The 16092-nt window shown below is 35.2% G+C and overlaps 2 protein-coding genes across 3 annotated transcripts; both read left to right on the top strand.

Moving 5' to 3' along the window:
- On the top strand, window positions 1-5626 carry prelp (proline/arginine-rich end leucine-rich repeat protein). 2 transcript variants are annotated; one of them, XM_016238909.1, is made up of 4 exons: window positions 1-284; window positions 1630-1771; window positions 3599-4581; window positions 4658-5626. In XM_016238909.1, the coding sequence occupies exons 3-4, from the start codon at window positions 3603-3605 to the stop codon at window positions 4819-4821; spliced, it is 1143 nt and encodes a 380-aa protein (XP_016094395.1). In that variant the 5' UTR covers window positions 1-284; window positions 1630-1771; window positions 3599-3602; the 3' UTR covers window positions 4822-5626. The 2 variants fall into 2 exon arrangements, with proteins under 2 accessions (XP_016094395.1, XP_016094325.1); XM_016238839.1 differs by lacking the exon at window positions 1630-1771.
- Window positions 5627-8485: 2859 nt separating this feature from the next.
- On the top strand, window positions 8486-10271 carry il19l (interleukin 19 like). The gene is made up of 5 exons (XM_016238725.1): window positions 8486-8644; window positions 9136-9198; window positions 9328-9480; window positions 9912-9986; window positions 10188-10271. Exons 1-5 carry the CDS (start codon window positions 8486-8488, stop codon window positions 10269-10271), a joined length of 534 nt encoding a protein of 177 aa, XP_016094211.1.
- Window positions 10272-16092: the final 5821 nt, after the last annotated feature.

The raw sequence follows: 16092 nt of genomic DNA, 5'->3' as shown, positions 1-16092 counted from the left end.
TGGACAACAGATCCTGGTGTTAAGGGATGGATGTTTCGATTTAATTTGAGCCACTTTCCTTGAAGGCGGGGCAGGGAGACAGAATTGTTGACCTTCACAAGGAAAAGAGGGAAAGACCCAATAGGCAGCCTGCTTAGCAGAGGAGATCAGGGGAAGTACGGAGGAAAGAGGGGGAAAAGAAACAGAGTGAGAGAGAAGGAGAAAGCAAGGTGGGAGAGCAGAACTCTGTGAGTGTGAAGTGACAGCAAGAGGATTCATCAAATGAGGGCAGGAACCAGCAACAGGTAAGAAATGTTTTGTTTCTTCAAAACAGCCATAAATCAGTCTCAAAGGAGACAAGCTACATAAATACATACATAATAATCAGAAAATCTGTGGATGCTGGCAAGAAATAGCACATGAATTTTGCCATTAATTTAGTCCTAAAATCTGCATTCTTTAGCCAAATGTCATTTATTCAATTTAGTTAAAGCTTATGAAAATAATGGCATGATTACTTTGGCTGTTCACTCAGTACTTTCGGGTACTTGTGCACCAACTAGGGCTCAATTAACACCTCTGAGTACAGTGCTAAAACAGGTAGACACTCTCTTACAAGCTTTGTGTTCTCAGTTTTAATACTTAGATGTTTATATATATATATATATATATATATATATATATATATATATATATATATATATATATATATATATATATATATATGTGTGTATGTGTGATATATATATATATATATATATATATATATATATATATATATATATATATATATATATATATATATATGTGTGTGTGTGTGTGTGTGTGTGTGTGTGTGTGTTTTACACATATATAATACAATTATACCAATAATCAAATTAATCAAATAAAAAATTAATCAAATATAGATTAATAAATTAATCAAACAATACTGAAACAATTAATTATTATTAAACTAATTATAGTAATAATATAAATATAAATTTAATAAAAATAATAATCAAATAAAAAATGATAATAAAAACAAATATAGTTTCTTTTTTCTTTTTTTAATCGCCAACTATGCATTGTTCACCTGTCCTGTCTGATCTATCAAAGACTTGTTGTTAGTGTGTACATTTTAAGACATACGAAACCAGTTGAAAACAAAATGATAAAAATACCCCCAACAGTGCAGATACCATTAGCATTTCTTACATTCATCAAACTTAATCATCTTGCACCTGATATGTCAGGAGAAGCTTTCTCATTGATTTTCTGCTAGATTTTTATTAATCATATCATCTGCCTAGGTAGCAGACCTGTAATGTTTCTGGTCTGATCCATTTCTAGGCAAAACCATTATTCTCTTGGTTCAGAAATAATACATCCCAGAGACCTTTTTTGTCTTTTTCGACCGCTAACCAAATCTAAAACTCAACAGTTCCCTCCTTTTGAGCCTTGCCAGCACTAATAATAATGTTTTTATTATTATGCATTTGTCTTATGCCTAGTAATGACCTAAATCTCCTTATATGGTCACAAATATTATTTAGCTTTGTTAATCAACATTTCTGAATAAATCAAAGCCCAGATAGGATCACAATCGCAGTTGCACCCCACCTAAAGCAGGCATGCAGAAGAGAACTAAACAAATCGACCTTTTCCCAGGTTTCCTTTCTCTCAAGGCCTGAGCCCTGCTGCCTGCTCTCCATGACCATGCGGCTGACACCCAGCCAGGCACTTTCAGCCAAACATCTGATTGTGATCATCCATCAGACTGGCTGCACTGCTCCTTGTTTTGTGCCTGTTTGTGAGTCTCTGCATAGGATGCATAAAATATCTAATTTCTCAACTGAAATGATTTGTCTAGGCTAAACAATGGAGTTGAACAGGGATGTTTTTAGGGCCTGGCCCATCTAATCAAATCAAACCTAATATTAGACAATCGTAACCCAGTGTAAACAAGCATCACAGTGTTTACATATTTTAGACACGTTTTAACCCACAAGCTTTATCTGCTTAATATAATTTCACTCATTTTTACCATCAAGTTTCCATCACAACGTTTTTCACAAGCACAGTATAAAAGAGTGATCAAAGGAAATTCCTGATGGGAGCTCAGAGCAGAAAAAAAAGATGTTGAAATGTATCTGTCTTTTTATTTTACAAAGTTTATTTTATGGTTCAGTGGAAATATCTTACCATAGTAAGAACAATAATCTTCAACTTGAGATCACTTCCCAGCAGTCAGCCTGCCAAAATATTTCTAAGAGTGGTTTAAAATCATTTATGAAATTATGAGGACCCTGAAGAAAAAAAACCCCATGAATTCTGCTTTGTATAAAAACATTCCTAAAGAGTGAAAGCTGAAAGCTGAAGCACAGTTAGGTAATCAAGAAAAGCCCCCCAAAAAAAAAAAAAAAGCTAAATTAAAATGTTTTGTCTAGTCAAAGTTCAGATATAAGAATAAAAATCGTAAAATATAAAAGTTCTTGCTTTAAAATCTTTTTATGGGAAAGTTAAAGTTCAACAAAGACTGATACTGAATTATTGAAGCTTTTGTAGCAGTCATTGTTATTACAGGAGTTAAGAAGCAGATAAAGAATCCTCAGTGAGACTGTTTGGCCTAATGAGAGGCATTATTAATATAATGAGTTTTGAAATATGAGTTATATAAATTAAAAAGTATCAAATAAAATGTTTTTCATATCTGAAAAAAAATCAAGTTACATGGCTCATTTTTATACTTTGAACTGCCTGCAAAGTAACTTAATTATGTATATATATATATATATATATATATATATATAAACATTTATTAATCCTCTGAGAAATTATGTAATGTTTTCAGTGTTCCACCAATCAGCAATTCAAAGGTGGTATTTGTTAAGCAAAACTGAGACATAGAGGTGCAGATAGCATGCTAACACTGCAATTGTTCCAGCCATTGGTTTCCTCTAAGCTCCCCTGGGTGTCCAGCCTGGTTCCCTCATTAAGACTCACTCTTTCCTAAGTCTTACATTGCACAATAGAGTCTTTATCGGAGCCCAGTGCAGACAAACCTGTAAATCCAGAGCTGCTTTTTTTTGCAGAGTCTGTAGAAGTCATAATAATCCAGTCAAACTGGAAGAGTACATGACAAAGATGACAGCAAACATTACTTCAGAGTCTGTAGCTCTGTCATGCCAGACCTTGATCAAGGGTCTCCATAGCAAAGAAAAACCACAAAAGATGTATCTTCTTTAAGTTTTAGTTTCTTTATTTAACACAGAGATATCACAAATGTCTCAAACTGTGCTCCTGATTTTTCAAGACACCAAGGTCTGTAATCAAATGAAGTCAGAGATGTCAATATGACTTCTTATTTATTATTAAATTCTTCCAAAATCAAATTAACGCCTACATAAAATTATAGTGCTCTTATGTAGCTATTTGTAATTAGTACATTTTCAATGTTTTAATTATTTTAATTAACTGACTTTTAATTACTATTATTTTGTGATCTTAAGTTGGCAAGAAATTACAGAGTTAAATGCTAATTGAACAAATCCTGATTTGTGAAAGAACTGATATTACTGCCCAAATCAGCACAGGATAAAGCAAAATGACAATGTTTTCTTGCTGCTTCTCTGTTCAGGACCATGAAAGCTGGGCTTGCATACTGCTCTCTTCTTGTCCTTCTTCTGATCACGGATGTCTGTGGCCAGCGAAGACCAAAGCCAAAGCCTGTCCGTCCGCCTACCACTAGGAAACCTCCTGCTCCCAAGAAACCGTCTTCTCCTGCCCCAAAGTCTGAGCCCGAGCCCCAGGAACCCACAGACTTTCCCCCTCCGATCCTAGGCCCTCCCTCTGAATTCCCAGACTGCCCCAGAGAGTGTTTCTGCCCACCATCTTACCCAAATGCTCTGTACTGTGAAAACCGCAACATCCGGAAGGTCCCGGTCATCCCGTTCCGCACCCACTACCTGTACCTACAGAATAACTACATTGACCAAGTAACCGCAGACTCTTTCAAAAACTGCACTGAGCTTAAGTGGATAAATCTGGGAAACAACCGTATCCGTTCAGTGGAGAAACAAGTGTTTGAGAAGCTGCCAAAGCTCCTTTACCTTTATATGCAGAGGAACGAGCTAAAGGAGGTGCCTGATGACTTGCCGGCCGGTCTGGAGCAGCTTAGACTCAGCCGCAACCAAATATCAAAGGTCCCACCTGGAGCGTTCAGCAAGATGGAACATCTCGCACTTCTGGATCTGCATCACAACAGGATCAGTGACAGCAGCTTGGGCAAGAACATCTTCAAAGATCTGAAGAACTTGATTCAGCTCAACCTGGCCCACAACATCCTCAGGAAGATGCCTGCGAATATACCAAAGGGCCTCTTGCAACTGTTCTTGGACAGAAATAACATTGAGGAGATTCCACAGGGCTACTTCAAGGATTTCACAAACCTGGCCTTTGTGAGACTTAACTACAACCAGCTTAATGACAAAGGTCTTCCAAAGTTGGTGTTCAACGTGAGCTCACTGTTGGATTTGCATTTGTCCCATAACATGCTGAGCACTATTCCCCTGTTCAACCCCGAGCTGGAGCAACTTCATCTTAACAACAACAGCATTGAAAGTATGTACTTCAATTCAATTTGTTATTGTGCCACAAAACAACATCTCCAAAATAACACATTTACTTGTCTTTGCAGGTGTTAACGGCACTGAGATCTGTCCCTCTAACTCTCTCAACATGCATGATGAGAACGGAGCACCCAAACTGAGATACCTGCGTCTGGACGGCAATCACTTGAGTCCTCCCGTCCCCTCAGATGTCATCATGTGCTTCAGACACCTTCATGCTATAGTAATATAAGATGGCTTGAGTGATGAACAGATTGATGCATGCCTGTGCACAGCAAGCCCTTCCTGTCTACTTGACAGTACTGATTGAATCAAACAGTACTGGAGAAAACAAGTAAAGAATGCATTTTTAAACAATGCATTTTTTCCCTTTATTTTCAGGAATGTTTCATTGTGTAACCTAAAAACCTTCAATGCATCATATTTATTGAATTTCCTGCCTTGAATACAACTGAGCATGAGTATTCTGCATTAAACGTTTCTATGTGATTATACAGAACAGAAGCAGCAGCGATGGCTGAGTGGAATGAATTAAACCCTAAAAATAAAGGTACATTAACGGACGTACTGTGCAACAGACAACAAGCGTAGTTACAATTAAGGAGTATAGGGGTAGACTAAGATACAACGAAGCAAAATAATAAACGGGGGGATAATGTAACTACTGTGTAGTTGAAAATGCCCTTAATGTGCCTGTGTTTTTAATGTACTGTGTGTAGTCCTGCCTTTATCTTGTGTCAGTATTTCTATATAAATAAATATGTGTAAAAATAATGCTCTATTACAACATACTTGTTTTTAAAAGTCATATGTAGAATTCACCTGCTATATTCCTCGCTTCACGTAGCATAACATGATATAAGAATAAAACTAGACAACAAGAAGATTTAGTGTATAACTTTCTATACACACTTAAAATTAAATGTTCTAAAGGTAGGTTTTCGCAAAGATGCCACAGAAAAAGCATTTTGGGTTCTTTAAAAGAATCATTCACTAAAGTAACACTTTAGTTTAGGGATCAATTCTCACTAGTTGCTTATTAGCATGCATATTACTAGCATATTGGCTGTTTATTAGTAGTTATAAAGCACATATTCTGCATGACCATATTCTACATCCCTATAGGGCTGGGCAATATATCGAGTCCCGAGCTGCTGCACGAAAACTGCATAATCCAGTTTGTCCTAAACATGAGACATGCTTATATTAAGGGCTTTAAAATAACTAAATAATAAAGTAAGATATAGTTAACATGTATGGTTGAAAGCAGCTTGTCCCGTCAGATGTGCCGTTTTCCTCAATGCATAACTTACACTTCACTGGTATATTCTCCATCCGTAAATGTTAGAATGTCATGGAAATATTTCTGTTTTGCTGTCAAAAGCCTTCTGCATGCGATTCTCCACTAAATTTCACAGACTTCACTGAACAGACTGAGCACAAAATAGGAGCGCAATTTGCTAGCAGATAAAAGTAATGGGTAATCAAAATATAATGCAATTAATCTGTGCGCGTGTTTATTTACTTTCATTTTTATTTTAGTGAATTGAATTTCTTTTAAAAAGCATAATTTTTTGTTTTTATGTAATGTTAAAAATGTTAGAACGTAATGTGAATTTAGCCCCTTTTTTGCACATGATGGATTGTATAGCCTACTTTCACTATATATATTTTCATTGCCTTCAATATAAACATTGTTTCATTGGACAACTTTGTGCAGGCTGTATAAATAAATAAATAAATAATAAATACCGTTTATCGCATTTCAGCCAAAAAATACCAAGATATGATTTTTGGCCAAATTGCACAGCCCTAATCCTACCCAATACCTAAACTTAACAACTGCCTTATAAGCAGTAATTAGGAGTTTATTGAGGCAAAAGTCTTAGTCTTAATAATTAGTTAATAGTGAGAACTGGACCTTAAAATAAAGAGTGACCAAAGAACCACTTTTTTTCTTACACAAAGCCAAATTTACATGGCCCATTTTTCTTTTATGATTATAGTGACATCTTGTGGGAACTTTGTACATTATATTGAGTGATGCAATTTATATTGAGTTCTCTAAATGCTTTATGCTATATGCAAAATAACTGATATATACACAAAAGAGTTGTACCACTGTAATCATGTTTCAGATTCCCACACGTAACTGATGAGTGACATAATGCAACAGTACAACCAGGGACTTTTTATCCAGTAATATCCAGTGATGATAACTTTTTAGTGTTTTAGTTCTCTTCCTGCTCACTGACTGAAAATGAATTTAGCGTTTCAACATCTTTAACATTTTAAACAATTAATCAAACAAGTATTTCATGTAATTGGTTTCCTTACTGGGCAAAGAAGTATTTCCACACACAGCTACCTGTATTGCAGTATTTCAGGTTTGATTGACAATCATTCAGAGCAACCGATGTTAGGAAGGACAAAAAGAAAACAAACGGCCTGCAGCATAAGGAAACAGAGCAAGAACGGTCTGCACTTATTCCTGTCAATGGAGCCCAAAAGCAGAAGAAATAGCGTTCTACTGGACCACATGCTTTCAAAAGTCAAGCAATGCTGGTCAGTTGATTATGAAATAGCCAGTAAACAAAAATTGTCACATAACACACTAATATCGGGAAGAAATTTGTTGTCCCGTTTAGAAAAAAAATGAATACAAATTAACTAAATGTCAAATATGAAAAAAAAAATGTGGTCACTAGAGGAAATTTGATTTACATAACTGTTCATGTGAGCTTAATTGAAAAGGAAACTCAAGACTTTTCAGTCAGTCTTTATCAGATTAAATACACACATGCAATGATGTAGAGATGTTGGTAAAGCTAGTAAACTAAACGTCCTAGGTTCTAATTTCGGAAGTGACATGAATTGCGACAGTTATCACTTGACAGAGCCCCTTATCCCCAAGAAGGCCCCTGCGGGACTGTCCCTGTGGTAAACGCAGTAATCTACTTTTTAAATAAAGGCTGCTAAATAAAGAATAACCAAATAATGAGTAAAAGCAGTATGAAGTCTTTCTCATTATTATTTAATAAAGATTATTGTTAAAATGTAAATACACAAAAAATTACTTTATAAAAAATAACCTATTTCAGTACTTATCAATTCCCAATACTTATAAAATACTTGTAAAATATACTAGAAGGATGAAGGATGCTTTAAATTGACCAAAAGTGACAGTAAAGACTTTCTATTCCTCAAAAAAAAAAAAAAACATTTCCGCAAAAATATTAAGTCCAACTGTTTTCATAATTTATGGTAATTAGAAATACTGAGCATCAAATCAGCATTTTAGAATGATTTCTGAAGGATCATGTGACACTGAATACTGGAGTAATGGCTTTTGCCATCACAGAAATTAATAATACGTCACAATATTACTGGATTTTTGATCAAATAAAGCGTTGGTAAGCATTGATCATCTTTCAAAAATAAAAAATAATCTTACCCCAAAATTTTAAACGGTAGTGTACTATAATATATATATTTGCACAACTACACAGTATAACATTATACAGTGTACCACTACAGTTATAGTAAGATTATGTACGTGCCAATTCCCAAAGTGATGAATTAATAATCTTGCAAAGACAGGCACTTCCTCTTACTGTAATGGGAGGTAGAAGAGAATCAAGGAATACCTGTCGAAATTCCCCTCCTGTCCCACTATAAGAGCACCTGCCATCACCATACAGAGGTGCACTTCATTCTATGAAGAAAAACACTCCCTGGACCTCACCAGGTAATAATACATGATGTACAGCATATTTATTTAATCCTATATGAGAATGATATAGCACATACATTATTACATTTATGTAGCACATACTGTATATACTTATGTTTGACTGTCTTTTCTTTTTATCCCAGGCTGACCTGTCAGAATAATAATGAAGGACTTGTTTATCATATATAGCATGTTTGTATGCACCATGCTGTGTGGTCTATGGGACACAGCCCAGGGTCGGCGGCTTCACTTGGGCAGCTGTAATGTGAACATTCACACGCATGAACTCAGGCACCACTTCCAGCACATCCGTCAAAGCATGGTGAGCACATTTACAGTCTAGCCTTATTCATGTATTAGTCTCAGCATTTCCTTCTGTTAAAACAGCTGGTGGTGGCTTGACGTATGCTAAACATGTATAAATGCGCCACGTCCATTTCCCGCCACAACCATGACATCATTGGTGATGTCAATGGGCTTTCTTGACAGGCTTGACATGTCAACCAACAGGTTATTGGTTTTAAGTTGTTCTTGCACTCTGCATGTCTAAATCAAAAGAACAACAATGACTTTTAAGCATGACAAAGCAAAAAAAGAGCGAAAGGAATACTTCAGTCAACCCCGGGAATCTCCTGCCAATGTCTTCATCTCTTTGTCAGTCTGACGAATCATATCCCTTGCAAAAACAGAGCAGAAAATTCCCATGTAAACATTGCCATTTTTAAGGTGGCCTTATTTGATTGCGTCTGTGGTTTGAGGTTATGTAGTGATTACAACGGTAATGCAATCTGATAATATCTTGTGTTTTGACAGATTTCAGGAGATGATCACAAGGCAATCCGATTACTTAGAAAAGACGTGATGAACAGTATACAGGTAACATTTTTTGATTCTTTTTTTGTAGGGCCTGTAGCTTCATAACCTTTGTAGAGTCAAGTCAACTGATCAATTATCATATATTACTATCAAAAAAATCTGTGATTTATTTGTCTTCCCCATTATTAGGCTACAGAAAGCTGCTGTTTCCTCAGGCAGCTCCTTCACTTCTACATGGATAAGGTCTTTATCAACTACAGCAGCAGTCATTCCCTACATCGCAGAACCACCAGCGTACTGGCCAACTCCTTCCTCAGTATCACCAAGGACCTGCGAGTGTGTGTATGTAACACTGCTATAGTTAAAGAATGTTTTTCAAACTGTTGCAACCGTAAGACTGGAAAAAAATGGGAAAAGTCCCACACACTGTCGTAACTTGCAAATCTTTTTACAGAGGTCAAGGTCAAAGACCTTCCTTTGGCATTTGAATGGCATCAGACTAAAGACTAAAACAAATTTCGTATGCTACAATATTTGGGACTTTTCCATTTGACCAACTATGACCTACAAACCTGTCTGCGAAAAAATGCATGTGCAAGCTGTGATTATCTATATATCAATAAGCAACTGTAAATGAAATCAAGCTCTGTGTATTTTAGAATATTGGTGGAGGATTATGGGCAGGTGTAAGCACAGCAATAGAGATAGAGAGATGTTGCTGGAAAGCTTTTAGCAGACTAATCTAATCATGTCACTGTGTGTCTATCCAAAAGCATGCTAATGCACACTGTGAGTGCACTGAAGACGCCAAACAAAAACTTGCAGGAATTCAAACCATGTATGACAAGGTAAGAGACGTAATTTACTGACAGGACAACTAATAACTAGACCTGCCAATACGGATATTTTCTTAAATCTTTTATTTGATCTGACAATACTGCAAAAAGCTCAGTTTAACACATTTCAACATATTTAAATAAATTCCACCGACTTTTCCCTCACAATCAGAACAGAAAATGAAAGAAAAATAACTTTCCTTTGTCTTTCAGCTTGATCAGGCAGCAGGAGCAGTGAAGGCTATTGGAGAGCTGGATTCACTACTTGAATGGATAGAAAGTTTCCAACACCACTGAAAATACACCAAGATCAAACTTAAGTGAAGCTAGATATTTATTATATTTCTCAAACAGGGACAGCTGCATAGATTCAAGAACAAAGAATATTTACTACTTGACTCTAAAAACCGTTTAAAAAAGTTTTTGTTTCCTTACAGTTTGTGAAAATAATTTATTTATAATTAACTACATTTAAAGCCATATTTCTAAGCATATTTGCATGATGTATAAATGTCATGCTGCAAAGTAGACCTTTGCGGTCAGTTTGTGATCTGTGATTTTCTTTGTATTGTTGTCTTCATAAAAAATATATAATTTATAAAATAAAGATATATTTAAGCTGTTATGAGTCACCTGTTCTACCACAAAATCTATTCAGATTAATTTAAACACATTATAGGAAATCACTCAAGAACTGATGTTTCATATTTGGAGTTTCACCTCATGAGAGTAAACATAAGTAACCATATATATTTGTCATGTTTATGCTAAACGGAAACACCCAGATGTTAAGAGCTGACGCATGCTGTTTCAGCAGGTCATCACTCTGTGTTTTCTGACAGACCTTTGTGTCAGGTGGCTACAGAAACACAAACCGGAAACACATTATAGGAAATCACTCAAGAACTGATGTTTCATATTTGGAGTTTCACCTCATGAGAGTAAACATAAGTAACCATATATATTTGTCATGTTTATGCTAAACGGAAACACCCAGATGTTAAGAGCTGACGCATGCTGTTTCAGCAGGTCATCACTCTGTATTTTCTGACAGACCTTTGTGTCAGGTGGCTACAGAAACACAAACCGCATTTATCACTGACTTTCAATTTAGGTAACAGGTTCACGGCTATTCATATCAAACAAGAAGATATTGAGCCACAAATTTGTCATACCACGTCAAATTCTGACTTAATTCTTGATAGAAAGAATTAGCAAAAACAGTGCTAAGAAAAAAAGAATGACGCAACACTTCTGTTAAATGTTGCTGTACAGCTGAATTCGGGAAATACCACTCGACTATACTAAGAAACAGCAGAAGAATATCGTAGGATATTCATCCATGCATTCATTTTCCAAACCGCTTATCCTCTGTAGGGTCATGGGAAAGCTGGAGCCTAAGTAAGAGTAGTAGGCTATTCCTAATTCAGCCTAGCACCTTACATGCTTTCAACAAGCAACCTTACTGACCTCTAGTGGCCAGTAGTGGTGTTAAACAATAAGCAGTGTTTTGATGGTGGGATATCATATCTGGTGGAATACTGAAACTTTACATGAGAGGATGAATGTAAAGCCACTTCAGTACTGCGTTTCTATATTTACAAAGCAAGCAAACTGCTTACCAGTGAACATAATAAAACATTCCACCTAATTGTGAAGTGATCAATCATAAGTAAAACAAAATTATACTTTAAAAAAGTGCAGTTACAGCTTAAATACAAATGCTGAATAAATGTACATTTTAAATTAATCTACCATGGTAAATCCAATCTAACAGGAAGTGCCAATAAGGTCTGTAGCCTTTTTTTGACCTTCATAGTTGTTTTTGTTCCTATACAGTAACCCTGACAAATCCGTGCTGTACTATAGTTTGATAGATTTGCCATTCATAAACCAACCTTAAAAATAAATAGCCTGTGGATGTTGACACTGTAATCTCATATGCTAGCGAAAGTTGATACAGTTTTGTGCCAAATTAAAAGATGTGAAAGTCCAAGATAAAACCAAGATAATTTACTTTGCTTTGTAGGAGAGGGGACATCTTAATCACTGTCATGGAGACATCGTCATGGAAACATTTATACGTGCACAACATTCAAATATTTAAAAGCTTTCCAGTGACAGTGAAACAGATTAATTATTCCACTCTAAATCGCTGATGATGGTACTAGAAACGTGCACTAAATAGCTGACATGGCTTGAATTTCCTGAATCACTTTCATAACAGCTTTTTTTTTTTTTTAGAACTTTAGTGATTTCACTGAAACCAGCTCAGCATAACAGGAAATTTCCTGTGTTTTAGATCTTGCTGATCAATTGACACATAAAATTATACCAAAAACTTAACAGCAAGCGAAGCATGCTAAGCAAAGCACTATCATTAAGAATGCTGCCAGGGTCACCCAAAACACAAAAATGCAACATGGTTTAAAATTTCTACAGTTTCAAAACATCTGTTTTGCATGGTCAAAACCAAATGTACAGTACAGTAGGTCACTCTTAACCAAATGGGAAAGAACCTACGCAGCACACTTAATATACTTCCTCTAAAACTTCCCAGGACTACAAGCAAAGTTGCATTCTAAGCACCTGAGGTAGCTCACGACAGCATTGCAGCACTGAACCTAATGACCTTTCAAACCCACAATAGTACCCGCACTCTTCTATTCTATTTGTCAATGAGACTTGTGTCATGCTTCTTGACACAACATGCCACGACATTATACCAGCATCCATAACTGTTCACATGATATGGCACATGTCTCTGATGCCTGATTATACCACAAATCAAACTCATTATGGGTAACTGTCATGAAAAAGATTTTGTTAAATGAAACTATTGGTCATAAACTGTCCGAGTCATTTGCTGTTTTACATACTAATTTATACATATTTACATATTAAAATGTTCAGGGTGCAAAACTGTGCTGTTGAAGACCAAATATGATGTTTTTTTTACAAGGTCTATTTTAGCAGCAGTTCCAGATTTTACTTTAGACTTCAAACTGCAACCCAACAGTGCCAAAACAAAAATATCCTTGAAACAAATCATTAAACTGAATCAATACTACCATGAACCACAGTAATTTTACACAATATGCAAAACTATTGAGAGTTTAGTTTTTTAAATGCTTCTATTTTGATAAATGCTTCTATTTGCTGCTATAAGCAGCCAATTACTGATGCAACAAAACACTTTGTGGTTGGACAAACCATATTTATCCTCACTGGTAGTGTATTTAACATAGTCTAGGTCATATACAGTATTATCTCCCTGCCCATTACCATTGCGAAGCAACAGATGAATTTGTGCCAAAATATCAGAGTTTGAGTGGACACGCAGTTGTTTACATCAACAAGGTTAAGTAAAGAATTTTCTCCCTTTTAAAACGCATATAAACCTATTTATCTTGCCATGCCAACTATGCACTATTACACTACTGTTCAAAAGTTTGGGGTAAGAAATGAAAACCTTACTTTTCATAGAGGACTCATTAAAACTAATTTAAAGTGACAGGAAGTTCATTTCTAATGTTACAAAAGATTTTTATTTCAAATAAATGCCATTCTTTTGAACTGTTTGCAACAGTTTCTTGAGCACTAAATCAGCATGTCAGAATGTTTTGTTTCATGTGAAACTAAAAACTGGAGTGATGGCTGCTGAAAATTCAGTTGCCATCACAGGAATACATTACAATTTATTTTAAAAAAGAAAACAATTATTATTTTAATTTGCAATAATATTTCTCAACAATATATATATAAAAAAATTTTTTTTTGTATTTTAGACCAAGTAAATACAGGCATGTTGAGCATAAGAGACCTCTTTTCAAAAACATTTTTACAAATCTTGTGACTCTTGCAACTAAGATTTAAGATTTCATGATGTTGGCTCTTCAAAACAAATTATGCACACTGTGTTCCAGTGACAGGAAGGGAGGAGTTTGTAAAAAAAAGAAAACAATTATTATTTTAATTTGCAATAATATTTCTCAACAATATATATATAAAAAAAATTTTTTTTGTATTTTAGACCAAGTAAATACAGGCATGTTGAGCATAAGAGACCTCTTTTCAAAAACATTTTTACAAATCTTGTGACTCTTGCAACTAAGATTTAAGATTTCATGATGTTGGCACTTCAAAACAAATTATGCACACTGTGTTCCAGTGACAGGAAGGGAGGAGTTTGTATGCAGCAAAACATCCATAGGTACGCTTCAGCAGACGCATGCTGTTTTGTTTTGGAAGGCAACCTCAGTCATGTGGGTACCAGCGCCCGCAAAGGCACGAGCCATAACAGCTTCATCCTACGTGCTGGTCAACAAGCTGCCTCGTAGCAAGCGCTCGCATATGCGTCACTACAGAACGCCCATGAGAACAGCGGCTTTGACACCTTAAACAGTTAAACTAAAGAAAAAATTGTGAAACTGAAACAGCTGCAGAATGATGCGTTGAGCGATTTCCTTTAAAGACAGTCTTAGTGAAGCAAGGGTCAGACAGTGACCCTCATGAACAAGAAGCAACTTTACACAAAGTTGTACTTGCAGCAATTTAGATCTGCTTCAAAAATCAAATAGACTTTGGTCTAAAGTTGATATTTGTAGTATTAAAATCACCAGAAACAGAAATGATTAATGTTTTCATGGTACAAGATGACTGATTAATAAGGGAGTATGTAATCAGTTAATCAACATCTTATGATCAATAAAATCATTTGGATAAATATAAAATTAACAGCTTTCATAACTTCCCAATATTACAAGGTGGTCAATGAGTCAGTGTGGTTTAGCATGACTTTAGCTGAATTTTTAGCCGAAACTGCCAATTGCTTAAGAGAAACTACTATATAACAGAAACTCTCTGAGTCATGCAATGTGGGATTTTACATCAAACTCTACATTTAACTTATGTAAAACTTATACAACTAACATAAAATATATACAGAAGTGAAAGTAAAGGTTCAATATTACAGTACTTATACATTAAAAAACTTCAGATTTCAGAAAAACAGAGTATAATGATTACTGTTAGTAATGTTGAGATCAGACTATAAATCAATCTGTAAAACAATTCAGTTAATCAGAAATGCTGTATATTTTGAATAGTTGTAAAATTTTATTAAAGACTATAGATATTATACTAGAAAAACTTTTAAATTGATGATTTATAACTAAGAAGCTGACATTCATTAGACAGTTTCATATCCTGATACAGAGCAGTTTCATATTTAATGTCTCAGAACATGAATCTATCCATATGCAAATGAATCTCAGAACAAGAATCGATCTATATGCAAATGAATCTCAGAACATGAATCTATTCATATGCAAATACTTTCAACTGTCAAAAAGGAAAAGTAAAAAAAAAACACAGGTGTGAATAATATATGTTTTCGATGTGGGGCATTTCAGTATGTTTACCTCATAAATCCCTTTTTAGCTTTGCCCTCAATGCAATGCTATAAGTCAAAACATATTCAAACCTCGTCATGGGGCTATGGGTAGTCTGTGTACTCACGACAGGTCAGTGCCATTGTGCTCATGAGAAAGCAAGAATAAATGTGGCCTGATCTCAGCCAGACGTCCCGATCTCTTCTTCAGCTCCCTGTTTCTCTTGAGTCTTCTGTAAAAAGGCAACAACAAAAAAAACATGCATTCAATAAAAAATGGTGGGAATTATTTATTTAAAAAAAAGAGAAACATTTCTCAAAATATTTTATGTTCCACAGAAGAAAAAGATTTGGAACAACATGTGGGTAAATAATGCAAAAATTGTAATTTTTGGGGTAAACTATACCGATAATAATGCATCTTCCTATATGTATGTGAATCATTGTTGCACTATTTTTCACTTTCTGTTTTTTCTTTATGCATTAGAGCTGTATTTAGCCAGATTTAAAAAAACAAAGGAAATTTAGCTGAAACATAAACCAGTTACTGACAATAATCAAAACAGGCCAGCGGTATGCTGATCATCTGAATAAGTCATAATATGTTTCTCAGAGCTTCTGTGATAATCTAGACACAGGAGTGGTACAGGAATGAATCACCTATGGGCAAAATTTTATTATATAAAAAAAGAAAAACTATATTATTAGTCAAAACACACACATACA

This window comes from Sinocyclocheilus grahami, unplaced genomic scaffold (genome assembly GCF_001515645.1).
Source record: "Sinocyclocheilus grahami isolate Dianchi unplaced genomic scaffold, SAMN03320097.WGS_v1.1 scaffold2.1, whole genome shotgun sequence".
NCBI classification, from domain to species: domain Eukaryota; kingdom Metazoa; phylum Chordata; class Actinopteri; order Cypriniformes; family Cyprinidae; genus Sinocyclocheilus; species Sinocyclocheilus grahami.
Note: the sequence above shows the minus strand (reverse complement) of the source record. Positions and strands in the feature narration are given on the sequence as shown.